This window comes from Macaca nemestrina, chromosome 14, assembly GCF_043159975.1.
Source record: "Macaca nemestrina isolate mMacNem1 chromosome 14, mMacNem.hap1, whole genome shotgun sequence".
In the NCBI taxonomy this organism is placed as follows: domain Eukaryota; kingdom Metazoa; phylum Chordata; class Mammalia; order Primates; family Cercopithecidae; genus Macaca; species Macaca nemestrina.
Genome location: NC_092138.1, coordinates 31,595,666 through 31,616,203, shown reverse-complemented (window position 1 = coordinate 31,616,203; position 20,538 = coordinate 31,595,666). Strand labels below are relative to the sequence as shown.

Below are 20,538 nucleotides of genomic sequence, written 5' to 3'. Positions count from 1 at the left end.
TCACTAGATTTGCCATAACTGTGGATCTCGTTTCTAGGAATAGACTCCTGAGAGTTTTTCTGTTAAAAAAAAAAATTGCAAATCAAAGTCTGCCTTTCTACCAACTGCTACTTAAGATGTCAATATGTAGGTACCGAAGGGCATGCACCTTAAACTTCGCTTCCTTCATGATCCCACTCCTCCTCTATCCTTTCCCAGACTGAAGCTGGAGGACAGAAGGCATCATCTCCCTTCCTTCCCTACTTAGCCCAGCACGGCTGAAGGGATCATTTCTTTTATGATAACCAAAACGAAGTAAGATTGCTGCTTAATCTTCAAAATTCCTAAGTCCCCCAAGGCCCTCATAGATTACCATACATATCTTAAAATTGTTTTCAGAAAAAAATGGGACGGTGGGCAACAGGTTAGACTAACAAAACCCCAGGCAGTTTCATCATTAGACTTTTTTCCCAGCTCCTTTCAACCCAACCTACACCCACTACCAATTCATTGGCACCTTACATCTGATACAACACGACATCAGTTTACAAGATGCTTCGCATGTTATTGTTTAAAAGCTGGTCCTCCTGCCAGTCCTATAATCTATTATTACCCCTGTTTACAAATCAAGCACATTATAGCATGGAGAATCTGATGACTTACCCCAGTTCACAGTTACAAAGTGACCTGGTGGATATGAATTCATTATTGGCCATTGCATTCCCCTTCAATAATACATGTAAATAATTACGACTTACTAGTGAGACTTTTTTTTTTTTTTTTTTTTTTGAGACCGACTTTCGCTCTTGTCACTCAGGCTGGAGTGCAATGGCATGATCTTGGCTCACGGCAACCTCCACCTCCCAGGTTCAAGCAATTCTGTTTCCTCAGCCTCCTGTGTAGCTGGGATTACAGGCGCCTGACATGATGCCCAGCTAATTTTTGTAGTTTTATAATTCTGTAGTTTTGTAATTTTGTAGTTTTAGACAGGGTTTTACCATGTTGGCCAGGCCGGTCTCGAACTCCTGACCTCAGGTGATCTGCCCGCCTCGGCCTACCAAAGTGCTGGGATTACAGGAGTGAGCCACCGCACCCAGCCCTGAGATTCTTTAAGTGTTGTTGCTGTTGTCGTTTTACTTCGATGTGTAGATACTTTCCCCTATGTCTATGGATATTCTCCTCTACGGCCATACACTCTCTCCTATGGCTGTGGGTACTCTCCCCAGTGTCTATGGATACTTTCTCCTATGGATGTGAAGGCAATAGCAGTGTCAGAAATCTTTCCAATTATCCAGCACAGCTAGAAAAGAATTCTGGCATGCGGATATGGTGTGCAATGAATACTCTGACCTGACAGGTACAACTGCCAAAAATAAGGGAGAAAAAAGAATATTCGAAAAGAAGAGTGCTCCAACTCAATTTTAATACTGTGATTAAGTTTTAACTCTCCAGAAGTTTCTATGTATTTTTTAAAATAAATTGATGCAGACACTGGAGCCCTGCAGTGATGTTCTCTATGTCTCCTGCCCATTTTGCAGGAGAAAGTAGGCACTACCCTGGCAAATAATTGCCACCAGGACCATTTGCCTCAGCAGCAGCAATGACAAATGGGGAATACAATTGTGGCTCCTTTTCATTCCTGCTCCAGTCAATTGCTCTGACTGGGGTGAAACACTGTCAATTTAGGAAACTTATTCACATGGAGTGAACATGGCAGAAAATGTCCTCTCCCTGCAAAATAGCTTTCTAGAGACCTGAGCATCAGGATGAATGCATGGATTTACATCATCACGACAGAAACAAGAAAGGAAAAATATAAATCAAAGTAACAGACTAAAGCCAGTGTCTTTTACAAAGAAAATATTTAAAGAAAATCTTTCTCTTTAGCAGTCATAAATATGTTATTTTAATATTTTTCACAGCATTCTTCCGAGGAAGCTGAATGTATTTATCATTATCTTCAATTTCAGAGCTCCTACTATAACAAGGTAATTCACAGTACTTACCTAAACCCACACAAGTGAGCCACTGCTTACAACATTTTCTCTCCACTTTAAACTCTTGGTTATAAAATTCCAGATGCTCAAATGCTTGGTGCCAATGAGAACCCATAACCAGGATACTCATGTTTGTTAATTCTGCTTGTCGAGCTATCAGATCATGTCATCTCAACTTCCACCAACATGTTTTAAACCTATTTTGGTTTTTGTTTTGTTTGTTCGTTTTAACAACTAGCATTAGTATATTAGCACAATCAGGCTCTACACACACAATACAGACTTACCTCAATGTGCTGAAACATGTATGGGTGGTTGCAGATTTTTCTCAACTGCATGATAGTGTTCATAAGTGTCTTAGCACCTCCTTTCCCCTAAGAATCAGTGGAAAGAGAAAAATAAAACTAATTATTCACTGGTCAGACATTTCAGATCTTTTAAACTGGGCTTCTTATACAAAGGACCAAAGGTTTTCTCAGTCACCTACACACCTTGTGGTTCAAAGCTTCTTTAATTATATAGCCGTTCCTGAGTTAGATATAATGTCTTTCTTGTGATTAACTTATCCTACCAAAAAAGTGAACCTTGAAGAATTATGTGTAGTCAATGGCTTTGTGACATGACTGTCTATTCCGTAGGACTCCAGAACACAGAAGCACAGAACAGATGCCCAGGGAGTGAAACTGGATTTTAAAACCTTCTGAAATGCCACCCCACATTTAGGCAGAATATATTTGCTGCAAAATTGACATAAGCAGAGCTAACTATTTTGGTAATGTGAACATATTCCTTCTTTCTTCCTGCCCCAATGCAGCTAAGAGGTGAAGAGATTATCTTTGGCAGCTATAATAGCTCAAAGGAGGTCCAGTGATTTACTTTAACAAATCAGCATTAGCAGGGATGCTTCCTGTGAATATTCAATGTCACAGCCATGAGAAGACATATCACAGCACCTTGAGTTGCATCATCTTCCGCAACATACCTTCTTATCTTTCTCAGAACCATCTGTGAGAAGGATCCCCTTAGCCTGCATATGGCGATACAGAATCTTCTGCAGAGCTGACATGTCACACTTGATCACATATTCCACCTGCGGAAAAGAGAACAGTAAGTAGGCAAGAGCAGGAAGGAGAAGGCGCCTGTTCTCAGAAGACTGCTGAATCAGTGTCACTCCTGGAAGCACAAAGGTGTCTCTCTCTTTCTTGGATTCATGGAGTGCGGGGTGAGATGGGGGTGTTAGAAGGGACCAGAGTCATCATTGTTAAAGGTGCCATTATGATGGTGGGGGCTTCCAAAGGTTATATGTAATTGATGCTGGGGTCATGTTTTCTGAAATTTCTGGACTTGGTTCTAAATTTGAGAGAGAGAATGGCTTACAAACTGTTCAAATTCAAAAATGTTCAATATGGGGTATTTTTAGTATTTCCTTCACTTCCCAATTATACTTCCTTTCCTATGAACAGAACGGTTTTAGGAAAAGCGGTGACTGACAAATATCCTGTGATTTTCTTCGTGAAACATTTTTAAAGGGTCACATGTGGTATCTCTAATACTAGTCTAAAAGTGAGATTTATAACATCCCTAGGGTGACTACCATTAACTTCTACTCTTGAGAAATGGCAGGATGCAACCTAGTGAGAACAGGTGGAAGAGAGAAATTAATCCACAATTGGACACTACTTTATGGCCATCGAAAGGAGGACAAGGCCTCCTGTGCTTCCAGTTGAAATACCATCAAAATCCAGTTTTACAAAGTTAAGGGGAATTCACATGCTCATGGTTTATCACACACCTGCATAGTTTATCATACTCCTAATACATAAAATCTGCCTTATTTCCTAGCATTGTTTTTCTTTATTTAAAAAAGAATCCCAAGAATACAAATGTGCAATTTTCATAATAAACATCAGATTAATGCCTAGAAATATGCAGAATGTGATTAAAAGTAAATCAGCAAGCTAATGTTTAATAAACTGATTTAAAATGATCACATTATTTGCAGCTCTGAAGGCCAGGGAGAACAGGTCACAAAGAACTTGAATATTCATTCAATTGTTGCTTTAGAAGGAACCTGTCAGACCAAATGGAACCACAATTAATAGTTTTTGGCCACACATTTTGATGCATCAAAGGAGATTAGCGAAAAGCTCGCTCTTTTACAGAAAAGTGGAAAAGTGTAAGTAACCCTCCAAAAACATGCTTCAGTTTTTAATGACCTTCTTGGCCAGGTGAAAGAAAAATCTCCAAGATTAATAAAAAAGTATGCATTTAACACAGGCTTTGTGTTTTAGAAAACTGATCATGTTACATATTTAAAGTACTTGTCTTTTTTTTTAATATAAAAAATTTCTATAATTTGGCCAGGTGTGGTGACTCATGCCTGCAGTCCCAGCACTTTGGGAGGCCGAGGTGGGCAGATCATGAGGTCAGGAGTTCCAGACCAGCCTGACCAACATGATGAAACCCCATCTCTACTAAAAATACAAAAATTAGCCAGGCGTGGTGGTGTGCGCCTATAATCCCAGCTATTCAGGAGGCTGAGGTAGGAGAATCGCTGGAACCCAAGAGGCAGAGGTTGCAATGAGCAGAGATCGTGCCACTGCACTGGAGTGACAGAGTGACACTCATTCAGGACATAGGCGTGGGCAAGGACTTCATGTCTAAAATACCAAAAGCAATGCCAACAAAAGCCAAAATTGACAAATGGGACCTAATCAAACTAAAGAGCTTCTGCACAGCAAAAGAAACTACCATCAGAGTGAACAGGCAACCTACAGGATGGGAGAAAATTTTTGCAATCTACTCATCTGACAAAGGGCTAATATCCAGAATCTACAAATAACTTAAACAAATTTACAAGAAAAAATCAAACAACACCATCAAAAAGTGGGTGAAGGATATGAACAGACACTTCTCAAAAGAAGACATTTATGCAGCCAACAGACACATGAAAAAATGCTCATCATCACTAGCCATCAGAGAAATGCAAATCAAAACCACAATGAGATACCGTCTCACACCAGTTAGAATGGCGATCATAAAAAAGTCAGGAAACAACAGGTGCTGGAGAGGATGTGGAGAAACAGGAACGCTTTTACACTGTTGGTGGGACTGTAAACTAGTTCAACCATTGTGGAAGACAGTGTGGCAATTCCTCAAGGATCTAGAACTAGAAATACCATTTGACCCAGCTATCCCATTACTGGGTATATACCCAAAGGATTAGAAATCATGCTGCTATAAAGACACATGCACACGTATGTTTATTGCGGCACTATTCACAATAGCAAAGACTTGGAATCAACCCAAATGTCCATCAATGATAGACTGGATTAAGAAAACGTGGCACATATACACTGTGGAATACTATGTAGCCATAAAAAAGGATGAGTTCATGTCCTTTGTAGGGACATGGATGAAGCTGGAAACCATCATTATGAACAAACTGTCGCAAGGACAGAAAACCAAACACCACACGTTCTCACTCACAGGTGGGAATTGAACAATGAGAACACTTGGACACAGGGTGGGGAACATCACACACCAGGGCCTGTCATGGGGTAGGGGGATGGGGGAGGGATAGCCTTAGGAGATATACCTAATGTAAATGACGAGTTACTGGGTGCAGCACACCAACATGGCACATGTATACACAAGTAACAAACCTGCACACTGTGCACATGTACCCTAGAACTTAATGTATAATAAAAAAAAATTCTAATTTTTTCAGCTTTACTGAGGTATAATTGTATCAAGGTATAATATTTTAAAAAGGTATAATATATAGAAACACAAATTACATATATTTAAGGTATGTCTGTGATATTTTGATATACACATACATTGTGAAGTGATTACCCCAGCCTTCTTCTTTTTCAAGAGCTGTTAACTCACAATGACATTTGATAATGGTAAAGAAAAATGTTGAACGACGTTAGACTTTAACAAGTATAATGGTAAAATGACATCAAGGACTAATATTACTGGGCTCTTTCCATAGAAAAGGCCCTGTGCAAAGTGCAAAGCGCTTTCTGTGCCTTCCCTCATTTAACACACAAAAGAGCTCTACTGAGATAGCTACATTTAGCCTTCTCATTTTATAGATTAGGAATCTGAGCACCACAGACGTTTAGCTACAGGCCCAAAGATATAGCCATTCAATGGCACAGTTAGGATTTGAAATAGAATCCACTCTTTTAAGCTCCATGTTAGGATGATGAAGGAGATTTTCAGGCTTCCTAGCTCTGCCTGAGGTTCACCTTCACCTGCACCTCCCTCCTGGCTTGATCAAACCTTCCTGAATGCAGAAGGCACGGCTGATGCTTATGCATTTGGGGAAGGCAGATCCAGAATTCAGGAAAGAACACTCAAGCACCTTCCTATCAGTCAGCCACTGCTAAGGGCTGGAGGTGAAGGAGTTTGGAAAGCAGGAGGCACGCATGGTGATGCCATGGAGACAGGGATGCAAGCATCCTCAAAGAGATCAAGTCCGCAGAGAGGCAAGCTGCTCTCCAGGACCTGATGGCTGCTCTGGGAAGGCAGAGTCTCTTTCCTCACACAATTAGGGGATTTAATACACATGATCAAAATCACATAAGCTTCACAACTGTATTTTATGTTTGCTCCCAGAGCCTTCTCAAACAACTCCATGCCACTTGGTTTGTTTTTGTACTTTTTCCCAGGCCTGGGATGTCCTTACTTAGTCTTAAGGCTCCTTTCTAACTCTACTCTACCCTGAGGACCCTTTTTAAGATCTTTCCCAATCACACTATCAGCCAAAGCCAATTTCCCTTTCGTTTCTCTCAAAGAAGTTTGTCAGTAAGCTTTTTTGATAATGGAGAAGAAAAACAAGAAGACATGCTAAAGCTCATTTTCCCAATACACATCTACATATTTATTTATGAATTACTATATGCATGCACTAATATTAATGTCTCAAGATATGAGTTACTTTCAGGGCATGGGTCAATGTTAAAGGAAGTTGATTTATATCCCTATTTAAAGCTGCCAATTTGATGATATCTAATATTTTTCGTCAACTCCAGCCCAAGTACCATGATGCGGCTGTTGAACACCAACACTAGGAATGGGAGAAGAGACAGGATGGCCTTTTTCCCGTTGTTCATCTATGCTTATGTGATTTCAACCTGCACTCCTTTGCAGAATCCTTTTAAACCCTTCTGGGGACCAGTGGTGGTAGTTTAGTTAAAATCAGATCATACTAAATCTCCTTATCTGGGCACAGGGAAACCCATAATGCCTTACCATCGGCAGAAACTAAATGAACCAGGCAACAAAGATGAATGGACTATCAGATGCTCCTGGTGGGGGAGACCCACTCTCACGCTTCCCCTGGGATAACCTACACAGTGTACTCCCAGCACATGACTGGCTTTCAGACACACATACACACGTACCACAAAGGTACCAGTGTCAATTTGCATGTTAAATATCAGTAAAGATTTTTTTAAGAGAAAGATCAATATATATGATTGTTCTAACATCTTTCTCCACCCAGTGGATTACTAATAAGCATTCCCCAACACATACACCCATGTGTACATACTGCGTACCCCTGTCCTAAACCACCTGAATTCCTGAGTCATTCATTCTGATTGGTGGGATGATGTTGCTTTGCATTGCCACGCCATTATTCAGTGTGAGTAGCCCTCACCTCCACAGCCAAGTCTGTTGACTTCTCACATCATGCCTCCCATTTCTGGTGTATTATGCCTCCCACCTGGCCTGAGTGCAGCACAATGTACAGAGCAGGCAATCACCAGGTATGTATCAAGAAAAGGGATGGGCTGAACAATTCTAAAGCCACCACACTGAATCACAGTGACGTAAGAAGTTTTTATAATAATCGTGCCAACTCCAACTCGGTTGAGTCTGAGTTCGCCCCCCAAAAAAATGTGATGGCATCTGTTTAGAGCATGCATGTGAAAGCTCCTCAAAATATACTGGTGCTATAGCAAATGAAACTTGTGACTTCTTCACGGGGGTGATTCTCCCAGTAAGTTAAGATTTGTGAGAGCCACTGGAGCTATTTTCGTTTAAATCATACGTAAAACTGAGGTGCTGACCTCATGTATTTGGTACTTATCTCCTAAGCATTCTTATGTTAGTAAATGGCCTAACTGGTCCCTAAAAGTAGGCAAGTCAGGTCACTATACTGGCCCAGCATTTCTTCTTATATATCCCTGTAGAAGTATTTGAACTTTGTTCATAGCTTCTGCCTGAATACTATTCTTCATTTATAATTCCCCTCCCTAAAGGATGTATTATTGGAATAATAAACCTAAACTACATGTGATATATCACTGCTTTGTGAACTGAGATTTTTAAACAATATGATTCAATTTATGAAAGTCTCAAGTTCTAAACTCTATGGCATGAGAGAGGAACAAAGTAATGATTATTTATGTTAAGCATTCCAAAATTTGATATAATGAATACACAAATTAAATTGCCAATGTAAGCAAAGCTTTGTTGGTGTTTTACACAAACTATATCAGAATCAGGACTGACTTCAGGTAGGTCAACCCCTAGTTAACCTCAGACATTAAATACATATTTTAGCATTTTTAGACATAAAGAAATACCCAGCCAATTGCAAGTATAGTTGGTTCTTGATAATATGAATTAACAAAAGAGTCAGCACAGATAACCTTAAATGGGAGCTAAATAGAAAAATCAATTTTTATTTAGCTTAAGTTGTTCTTATATAATCCCCTTTCTATTTGGCATTCTTTCCCGCGCATAAGCAATGGATTTTATGCCAACGGCTGGGCGGTGTTGGTGGTTTGGGGGTGGGTATATTCCCTTGCTCATTAAGTGTTTCATTAGACTAATATTAAAGCTAATTTTCCTATGTGGTTGACCTGCGTTTACAAAATTGTGGCCTTTATATACCTGCTTTAGTTTCACCTGAGAAAGCACATGAAAAGATGCTCAACAATATTAGACATTAGAGAATGCGAATTAAAGTTACAAGACACCACTATGCACCTATTGAATGGCTAGAAATCTTGAAAAACTGACAATACCAAGCACTAATGAGAATGTGGAGGAAGCAGAACGGTCATATATTTCTGGTGGGACTACCCAGTGGTTCAGACAGTCTAAGAAACAATGCAGAAGTTTCTTATAAATCTGTGTATACACTGACCATTCGATCAAGCAGTCATATACCTAAGGCGTTTACTCAAGTGAAATGAAAACCTATGTTCACACAACAACCTGCACATGAAGGTATATAGCAGCTCTATTCATAATTGTCAAAAACTAGAAATGACCCAAATGTCAAACAAACTGCACTGCATCCATATAATGGGATATTATTCAACAATAAAAACGAACCAACTATTGATACATGCAACAACATGGATGAATCTGAAACACATGTTGCCAAATAAAAAAACAAACAGATGCAAAAGGTTATATATTGTCTTATTCTACTCATATGACATTTTGGAAAAGACAAAGCTATAGACAGGGATGGAGAACAGATTAGTGGCTGCATGAGGCTAAGAGCCGAGGGAGGGTTTGACTGAAAAGAAGTAGCACTGGGGAATACCAGGGAATTTTTTTTGAAGGGGTGGATGATGACATTATTTTGAATTTTTGTTGTGGGCATGGTTAACACAACTCTTCATTTGTCAAAACTCATAAAACTATACACCAAAAGAAGCAAATTTTACTACACGTAAATTAAAAAATCAAAGTAAAAGCCCCTTTCCTATATGGTTCTTTTTTCATAAAAACATTTGAGAATTACTCCTGTGAAAGTATTTAGCCTTTTCCTCCATCTGCCATAGTTCCTTTCTGGATTCTTTATTCAGGCTAAGTAAGACATACATGTTGTTTGTGGCTGTAAGCAGTGGTGGTAAAAGAAACTTCTTTACCCCCTAAGATGGCAATGAGATTTCCAACTTTCCCCAGGTTAAAAAAAAAAAAAAAAAAAAAAACCCTAACAAGGCTGAAAAAGTAGAAAATGAACATCAGCCCAGCCATATCAACAACCACCACATACACACACAAAGCACTTGAAAAGTTTACAGAGAGAGATGCAGGGGGGCTACTGGAAGGATAGCAAAGACAAGAAAACAGTGAGAAAGAGCTTGAAGAATAGGAAAATGGAAGTCCTGTTAATAACAGAGACAGCAACATGAGTAGAAAATAAGGAATACGCCGAAGCAGCTGTCACTGGTTGGGTGCCTACCATGTGCCTGGCATGGTATTAGGAGCCCTACATCCCTTTAATCCTCAGAACTCCATAAGGTTCAAGAGTCATTTATCTTCCAGATCACTGATAAGAACACTAAGACTCGTTTAGTTTAGATGACTTGCCCAAGTTCACATAGTAAGAGATGGAGAATGTGGTGAAACCCATGCCTACTCTGACAAGCAGAGTCCATGATTTCCACTCCACCAAGTTCCTCCAGGAAAAGATAACATGGCTGCCTTTAAAGATACAGATACCTCTAAAGGTAGCCATATATAATACCACACACTATTTTACGTATCTCAAATATAATACTCTGGGTGCTAAAGAGTACATGTATACTTCACGCAGGAGACATACTCTTGACAATTTGAGGGTAAACACAGTTTTAAAAAATTTTATCATCCTTCAAGTATACTCAGGAACTTCTCTTATAGAAAGAACCATAAAATAAATATTTTTGTAAAGCAAAGAATTCCTCTGTGATATAATTAATCACCTCATAATTCTTAAGCTGCAAAAATTTCAATTTTTCTCTAGTGGATTTTCTTAAAACATAACATACTTTCAACTTGCAATATATTTTTAAAAATCTATCTGTATTAGCCAGTCTTAGAAATGAATGAACAAGATTAAGAAGTTTTATGGAATGAATAAATGAAAGGCTTCAGTTAATTGCCTTTTATTTTATACCTCTTCTAAAGAAAAAAAAAAAGAAATTATGTGATAAATTAAAATAATTAACATTCCATCTCTATCACTTGCAGAATCACTGTAATTGTATGCTAGGAAGTAATTCAAGGCACCCACATGGCCACTATACCCATTTACCAATTTATGTACTCAGTAACTAAACTCCATCTTGAACAGAAAGGGTGCTACCCAGAGGCCAAGACCACAGGAAGTCCAAGGGAGTATCAACAGCATTCTACACCCAAGATGCATTCACCAGCAGAATAAAATACTTAAATACTTAGACTTTCACTGAGACATGCATGGTATAAAAATCATTTTTAATGTTTTTTCAGACTATCAATGCATAAAGGATTAGGGAGTAAAATTCTCTCTTAACAAAGTGATCAACTTTGTACACCATCTTGACAACTCCCACTTAAAAATGAACAGGAGGAACCGATCTGTCCAAAAATAGAGTCGTTACCCAGAAAAACCACAATCATGCAAAAAATAAAACATCTCAGAATTGGCTCTTCTAAAGAAAAAACTCCAATCAAAATACCTCATGCAACAAATAGTATACAATGCTAAACTATCTTTAAGAGAATGAAACTTAGAATTCAAATATGCATGGTTCCAAAATACGATCAGAAACATAGTACACTAATACTCAAATCCAACCCCAAAACATAGAGCGAAGGGCTCAGAAGCTGTTCTAAAGCACCACAAACTAAGTTTCCAAAAGTTAGTCTGAAAAATACTGGCTTAACGTGGTCACAGGAACTTAATTTTTATGGCACGGAACAAAAATAATGTCCCCAAATAATTAGATGGTGTGTCTGTAATTTGCAGAAACTCTTGTTTTTTCACTTACTGTCAGAATGGTGACATCACAAACATCAAATACTAAATACATTTCTAGAAAACCTGCTAATGTTCCCCATCCCCTTCAATGATGACACAAGTCCCCAAAGTCAAATATTCCATTCACTTATAAGCAGAACAATTCTACAGTGCCTGCAACAGTGAACTCAATGAGGCCACTTAAAAAAAAAAATTCTAAAATTAAAATGTAAATGAGACTCAATGAATTTGATAATTTTATAAAATCCGCTCGAACGCTTTTGGAAAACAGGCTGCAAATGCTATAATTTCCCTTCTCTCTCTAGCCCTATCAAACAAAAAAGCACTTTAAGATATTTTCAAGATACTTATAACTACAATATGAGTCTGCTGTTTCAGAAACACAATCTCAGAGGCAGGTACTTCAAATATATTTGCTGGAGGAAAAAAAACCCCACAACTTTTGACTGTGCGACATACTTTTTCTGGAAGCTGGGATTCAACTTCTTTCTTCAGTCTCCTTAGTAAAAATGGTCTTAACACCTTATGTAGACGTCTGATGATCAATATAGTTTCTTCTTCATTTAAATCCACCTGTAAGAGAGGCTTATATGAATTTGATGTTTTAAAGAAAAGGATGTTTCATACAATAAAGCTTTATGTTACACTTATATGGTTCAATACATGGTTAACATTTTACATGCATTAAAGCCAGGTTTAAGCCTATCATATCTACCTCTGAATTATCTTCCCACCTGCCTACCAAGCGGTAACAAAATGACCTCTAAATAGATCTTTGTCTTAATGCTGAGTTCTATGGAAAAGAGTCCAGAAGCCACCAGTTTTTATCAGTAGTGTCAACAGCCCCAAATTGTATGGAATATGACTGTCAATGAAGACGGACTGAAGATTGAGATAGAACGGGAGAAGAGGGGCAATAGTTAATATGTTCCCTATTTAAAGTGGCAGCCTTAAGTTAGGCCCTTCGTCTTGGTTGTCTCAGACACAGAAACATACTAAAGGAACAGGGGCTTGCACATATAAAGAAGAGGAACAAGAGTCGATCTAGTTTATGCTGGTGGACCTCTAAGTCCCTCTAACTTCACTCCTTTCCTTTTCTCAGCCCTATCTAGTTCAAATTTAGCCAAACTTACAAATTTCCCGGCTTTCTCTTTCACCTTCTCCTATTAACCTCTAGGGGGCAGAGTTGATTGACACTACTTTCTACAAATGGGCAAGCCAGTGAGTTAACCACTGAGGAGGGGCCCATGTGCCTCAAAATCAAAGGACCAAATAATTCAAACTGAAATTTTACTAAAGCATTTTTAGTGGCTTTTCATTCCTATGAATGAGGAACCACTATGAAAATGACATGTGCCCATTTCTTTTCTTGCAACGGCCCATTGTCTTCCTTTCATAAATGAGGTCTTAAGAGAAGACAGTGGAAGGAACAGTAAGAAACTGGAAAATAAATGGCTACTCCAGGAAGACAATTTACGTACACACAAAACTGAAACTCACATTAAAATCTAAAAAGAAAAAAAAAAAGTGTGCAGAAAATTAGTGAAAACTAGTTCTGTTTTACACACAAACTCTTCATGTGGAAATATTTCAAAGGGAACTCCAAGTTTATAACAAGGAAAGATTTGTTTAAAGCTTGTATTTAGTTGTTAATTTGATCTGGTTAAATTAATTCAGCAAAACATCTCCATGTTCATCGTCCCTGTGGCCCACTGGTTCCACCAGTAGGGACCCTTTTCTGGTAGCCTGGTAAACATGCTGGCAAAAGACAAAGGGATTAGATGCCCCGTATACCACTAGATCCATTTTCCTAGGAGGGGAAAATAACCCCACCACGAGACCATGTCCACCCACCAATGGGTTTCATAAAATAAACAACATTGTAAACCACCCTGCGGGTGTTCTGTGGCAGTAATGTTCCCAGCTTTAGGGCCTTTCATTTCATGTCATTGTCATGCAGTAGAAAAAACAAAAGTCAGACCAGTACCCTTTCACCAGTCATGGCAAATGGAGCATTGAACCATTGTTCAAATGTGCTGCAGCTCTTAAAAATTGTGGGGAGGAGGAAGTTGAGGAGGGCCCAGAGTTCAGGGAGCTTATTCTGCAGCGGGGTCCCAGTCAAGAGGATCCTTCTGGGGGCCACATAGTGAGTGTTCAAGACCTGAGTCAGCTTGCAGTGGTGATTCTTCATTCGGTGGCCTTCATCCACTATCATGTATTTCCACCGAATCTATAACATAAGAGGAAGGATGGACATGTAGTAAGCAAGGGAAAATACAACTATTTCCAACAAGCAAGTAGTGGTGCGGGAAACCAAAGAACCCATCCTTGATATATGATATGCTGTGATTACCTTTGAGACAAGAGAATCTCAACAATGTCTCATGCCTGATAGGCCGCATAAGACATCCTGTAATAATAGAATGTTAAAGCAACAATGTTCCTTACAGACCTCGTAATTCCAAATCAACTTTTTACAAAGAAAGAAAGTTGGGTCCAGAATGACATGGTTGTTCCTACATGTGGATCCTGTATCTCCCCATCCAGTGCCCCTTCTAGTAATACTGTATCATGACAGCTATCCCAGATTTCATTGTCACGCTATTTCGGCTCATGACAGGTGCAGAATATAGGTACCCACCTGAAGCAGAGGTTAATGACTGATTTTTCCAAGATGGCCCTAGCAGGTTCTACAGCTGAGATATTCCTGGCTCCATACCTTCTTTTCTATTAGCCTGGCTGGTTACTACCTTTAGGGCTTGGCTGGGAAGTGTGTTTTGTTTTGTTTGGACTGGTTGCTAACATTTAAAAGTTGGACCATTTCACATTAAATTTGTACATACAGCTCTTCAAAAATTAGGTCTGACAACCAAGCTCCCTCAATACACGCACATTCCTTACCTGCCAGATCTAGGACCCCTGTTTTATCTAAAATAAAAGTATATACTCACTGGCAGAAAGAGCAGTGCAAAAATATCATTCCTCTATTTATGCCAAAACTGCAGAATTAAATACAGCATACTTCCCCAACATGACTATTGCGTAAAACGTCCAGAATGCTTAAATGGCCCAGTCCCCTATCCTGTCTACACAGTCCCTTTCCTCTCTCATGCCTTGCCCTTCGGTCCTCTTAAGAGCACTGTTCAGTTTCTTAAAGTGAGAACAATGAGGAATGTTCCACTAAGCCTATCCATTCTCTACAAAACAGTGGCTATGGCCAAGAAAAACATCTGGTGCTCAGATGTCCCCAGATCCTGCTGCAAAGCTCCTAGAGACAGAAGGGAGATGAGGGAAGTATTCTATACAGTCCTTGCCTTCCTCATTAGAAGCATCAGACATGCCGGGGGAAAAGGAATAAAATTATCAGTCAGGCTGGGATGTATAGGTAAACAAACAAACAAACAAAAAACCTACCTCAATTTTTCTTCCTTCCTCCACCACCTCTAAGGAAAGTGCTTAAAGGATAATTAAAACTGTACAATCAACTGCCTCAAACTTACCAATAGCATGAAAAGAGGTAAGCAGACAAAAATATATTTAAATAAATATCCTAAATCTACTTTCTTGCCTAATTTAGCTTATGAAGTAATAAAGAATCAGAGGCCTTTGATTTTGCTATTGGGTCTACTACTAATTAGGTCTTCCACTTGGACAAAATTACTACCCCTTTCTATAGCTCCATTTCTCCAGTAACAAATAAAAGCAATGCATCTCATTACCAGGCATCTCCAATGAATCTTGAAATACATATGCAGATGACACAATATGAATTTTTTTAAAAGGATCTCAAATGTACAAATACATTCCCATAGTAATATTGAAAACACATCATTTTTGACACTGCCAAATTCATCTCTGAGTGTGAGGAGGTGGAACACAACATTGTTGCCAGTGCCATCTCAATTATTAAACCTCCCCTGGGAACACATTTCCTTTTTGTTATTTCCTATGATGCCATGAAGGGAACTCTCAGTTCCCAGAGCAAGAGTTTAATGCAGAGATAGAATAGACCCCAGAAATAGAGGTTCTATTCAATTTTGGACATAACTTAGCTTCAGATTATAGTGCTTTCAAAACATCATGGGGTAAAAAAAAAATTACTAAAGAGAAAAAAAATGAGTTTTCATTATTTGTTCCATGAGAGAGAGTACTTCCATCTTTCTACATGAATGTACTAGAAGACAAGATGATATAAATGGGGGTAAAAACTTCTACTTTGTGGCCGAGGAACAACTTAGGACACACAAATTAGGAGACACGTAAGTCACAGAAACACCTCTTTCTCAGTTTCAAATAAATAGTCAAAGAAACAGCCTTGAGTAATCCAACAATGATAGTCTATTATTTCACCAGGAAAAACCTGAAACAAGACTACCACAAAAGCCAATGCTTGGATAAACGTTCATATGGCGGAGACCATATGCAGAGGTGTCTGGCTCATCTTTGGAGAAACAAAGGCACAAGAGGAATGAAGTTACACTGACAATATCTCAGGGCAACAAAAACAATTATTTCTCTCCCGAGAATGTTCAAAGCTGTTGGAGAGAAAAGAGTTGCAGAAGCAACCAGGTGAATTTTTCTAAGAGATGTAAACTCATCAACTCTGAGAGGACAGTCAAGAGCCATTCCAGGATCAACCATAAACACACACACACACACACACACACACACACACACACACAAAAATAGCATGCATGAAATCAAATCCATGACCTAAATACATCAAACTCTGACAAAATTTTTAAAAAATAAAGAAAGGGACAAGCCATCTAAGGATCTAATTATACTACTGATTTGGGCAATACTTCACATTCCAGTGCGATGGTCCATAATTAGAGAGAAAATAATTTTTTAGAAACATACCTTTGCAAGAATGTGCTTGTCTTTTATAATATACTCATAAGTAGTCAAGAGGACATTGAATTTGCCACTCCGTAGCTGGGGGACAAGGGAGCGACGCATGGCAGGAGTACCCTGAATGGAAAGAAAACAGTATATGCATGATCCTATGGACATATATGTGTGTTATTTCTCACTATTCATAGCTTAATGATGCCCAGACATGTGACTGAAGAATGCACAGACACACATTCTCATAGACTGATCTATTATACACGAGGAAGTTTTGGCTAAATTACACGTCTTGACCCTTTTCAGATCTTTTTTAGAAAGGTTTTCCCACCAAAGACAGTGGGAGGGCAAAGAGAAATGACAGTGACTTTGTGGTAGTAGAGAACCCACTGCTCTGCTGAAAGGCTCCATTTCTTTTGAGAAAGTACAGCAGGCAGCCCGGGCACCCGGGTAACTGCCTGACTTTGCAGGAACAGTCGGCACAGTAGCAGCCCACAGCGAGCCAGTCAGCAGCACGCAGAATGTGTGATATTTGTCATTTGTATTACTCTCATCAGAAACCTTGCAATATGATAATTAACAATTTTCTTCTGGATTTCACTATCTGAAAGTAATTATGGTTTATTACAGTAATCTTCTTGGGATGATTAACTCTCACGGTTTAGTACATGATGTACATGACAAAACTTTACAACCAAATACAGTTCACAGATGTGCATATGGAATGAAGAAAATACGGTCTATTTTTTGCTTTTCCACATTTATATATAAATACAGCATTCCAAACCTTGTAAGAAATTTTCACCACAGAAGGAGCCCATTTGTCAAATTCATATGTCCAGTTAGATAGAGTCCTATGGAACAACAAAAAAAAATACACAGAAAAAAGACATTTGTATAAAAATCAATGGTTAAAAAGATGTTCTTATTCATTTTCAGGCCTCACCTTGAAAGGGGCTACAGAATATAACATATCTCAACAACATATTTTAAAGGTGTGGAAATAAGAGATAAGTTCAAAATAAACTGTCACAAAACATGACAAGTTTGTGGTTCATAAAAAAAATCTTGTAAGAAAAAAACCAGAGAATATATAGAGAGCAAAAAACTAAACTGTAATATGATATTTAAAAAGAGCAATTGCCAGAATAATTTTAGGAGTCTTCATAAACAGTCATATAAGTTCAGAAAAAAGTTGAGTCAGGAAAAAGAAATTACAAAACCACATGAAAACATAAAATAAATCTGTCAAGAGGGAACGGGGAAGAAATATTGAATGACTTTTTTTTTAAAGTCCTGAAAGTGTCACTGTATATATGATTCAGAACGTGCAAAATATAGATTAAATGCAAAAGATGCCTAAATATTATAGATACAGATAATTCATACAAAAAGGACTGCAAATAGTCTTCATTAGAAAAAATTCAAAGAAAACACAATAATATTAATAGAATCCTTCTTCTTACTGAAGGTCCAAGTTCCTATCAGCATTGAGATCTATAACAAGAGCTCGGTGAATAAAGCTGCAACCTAACACCCACAGGCAGACACACTGAACTCCCAGGGAGGGTGCGTGTGAATCATTATGCCCTCACTCAGTAGTGTCCACTTAGGACCTTCTAAGAAATACCCAGTGGGTGAGGCACTGGGAACATAATGGTGAACAGCAAAGGCCTGTCCTTACTAAGCAGCAAACTCATTGAAACATAACCTCAGTGCACATACTAAGGTTATTTTAATGCAAAATTCATAGTTGTGCTTTTGATTTATATTCCGCTTTAAAAGGAAGATTTAAGAATATATAATCTTTTGGAAATGGAATAAGGAAAAAATCAAAGAAACCTCACACACCCCCACACACACACACAAACTTTCCCTTTTGTGAGCCACTTAAGGAATAATGATGAGCAAGACTCCCTATGCAGTGTTCAGGCTGTATAGACCTGTAATGCTAATGGCTGATAAAATCACTTGGTCCCCTGCTTAAAAGGCCAATCAAACAGGCTAGGATGGGGAGGGGTGAGAAACTAAAACCTAAATCCAGATTACATGCTCTTGGTAATCTGGATTTAGGTGACTACATGCTACAATTCTGTCTTAAGTAAAAGACAAGGATAAGCTACTAATCAACATATAGAACGATGACTGTGGAATAAATGACTTTACTTACGAAAGGGGAACAATGATGAGATAGGGGCCATTGAGTCTTTTGTGCTCCATCAGATAAGTGATGAGTGCAATGGTCTGTATGGTCTTTCCTAGCCCCATTTCATCAGCTAAGATTCCGTTCAAATTGTTATTATACAGGGAAACCATCCATTCCAGGCCCTGGAGCTGAAATGAAGAGTAATTGCTTCAATTATCCAAGATCTGCACAGGTAATTAATACTAATACAACTCAAGCGAGGCTGTGACTTCTTAACTCCTCAGTGCTATATGTTGGGTCTCCCACAGTAGGAAAATGGGGGAAGCACCAATGCAAAAAGAATGTAAAATATGAGCCTGTAATCATTCCCGCTGCTTGGCAGGTGCTGAGTGTTAATCAGATTTAGAAATGATGGGCTGTAGCATACTGGTGAGTTTTAAAGCAGCTTTGCCGCTCATCCATACTTAGTATTTCACAGTATATGACATTCTAGAATTACTATAAATGAAAAAAGCCCAAACCAAAATCTAATCCAACCAGTCCAAGAATAAAAAGCCAATGTGAAGGTAGATTTGGCACACAGATCAGAGATTATTAGAAACAGCCTTTTTGGTAATAAAAAGGCTACCCCCAGGGTGAGGTCCCCTCAGTGAGAAGGCGGAGTGACCAGGAAGCCAGGAACACTCTGCTGGGACCACAGGAGGACATTTCTCTTCCTGGCAGGGAGAAAGCTCCCAGGCAGCACATGCAAACTTTGCAATGTGAGTACTCCCCAAAGGCTGCACATGAAGCTGGTGACTGGAAACACGCTCGACGTATTTCTGAAGTAAAAAAACACTGCACCAGAGATTCCCCACGTTAAGTACACAAGTAAGGTTGGGTGAAAATAAAAAGTTGTTAAACCTCCATCCCCCAATCAACAATTCCCTTCCACCATCATACCACAGATGCTGGATTTAAATGATAGGATCAATTATATATATATTTGCTAAAGTCAATTCAGCTTGCTAATGATGTTATGCTTAGGGAAGTGTTAATTTTTTATGTAAGAACAAAGCAAGTAATTAGTTTATTTAAAATATTTATTAAACGACTATTCTGTGCAAGGGGCCATGCAAGGAGCTGTAGCAGATAGATACGAAGGTCTGTAAGATGCATGCCTCCCTTCGGAAGCTCAAATCAAAGAGAAAACAATGAATGAGGCACATATACACATATACCAAAAAGTGGTTGACAGTGCCAATGTGTATGTATACATACAAAACTGTATTGACAAGAATTTTTCTTAGGGAGACACTACATTGGTTTGAAGCAATACTTCCATAAGGCACTTGAGATACTTTGTACCATGCAAGATTCCAAAGTCATCCTAGAGGTTTCTGCAGAAATACAGCAACACCAAGAGGTAAGTAGAGAAACAGGAAGAACCTCCAAGAGAATGGGCAAAAGATAGAGGGAAACAGTGGAAATTATTGTAAAATAAACAGTGGTAGATAGGAGAAGCTGTCTGCCTGCAATGTGTCCCTGAAACCACTAGACCTTTAGAAAAGTCAACTAAATACCAGAAACATTTTGGATACTCTGTAGGATGAATTTTTTTTTTTAAGTGAAAATTGATAAAGGGCTGAATTTTGCATTTACACTAATTCAATACAAAACAGAAGCAGAAACTAGCAACAGAGGAGACCAGAAATTCACAAAAATTGTGGGAAGTAATTTAGGTTTTCTCAGGCTGGAAACCAGCAGAATTGGCCAGGGGGAGGATCACATGTTGAACCAAGCTTATGTGGCTCTCTAGG

General features: G+C 38.7%; 1 protein-coding gene across 9 annotated transcripts in view; it reads right to left on the bottom strand.

Moving 5' to 3' along the window:
• The window catches only part of LOC105491813 (SWI/SNF related BAF chromatin remodeling complex subunit ATPase 2), a 207,934-nt gene that overhangs the window by 94,287 nt on the left and 93,109 nt on the right, over positions 1-20,538 (bottom strand). For all 9 annotated transcript variants that reach the window (XM_071077732.1, XM_071077735.1, XM_071077729.1 and 6 more), the window contains 7 exons: positions 18,764-18,927; positions 17,381-17,447; positions 16,606-16,716; positions 13,730-13,972; positions 12,202-12,315; positions 2,959-3,066; positions 2,264-2,350 (listed from right to left, as the gene is read on the bottom strand). In XM_071077732.1, the coding sequence (XP_070933833.1) occupies positions 2,264-2,350; positions 2,959-3,066; positions 12,202-12,315; positions 13,730-13,972; positions 16,606-16,716; positions 17,381-17,447; positions 18,764-18,927 (894 nt within the window). The remainder of the gene's footprint in view (positions 1-2,263; positions 2,351-2,958; positions 3,067-12,201; positions 12,316-13,729; positions 13,973-16,605; positions 16,717-17,380; positions 17,448-18,763; positions 18,928-20,538) is intronic.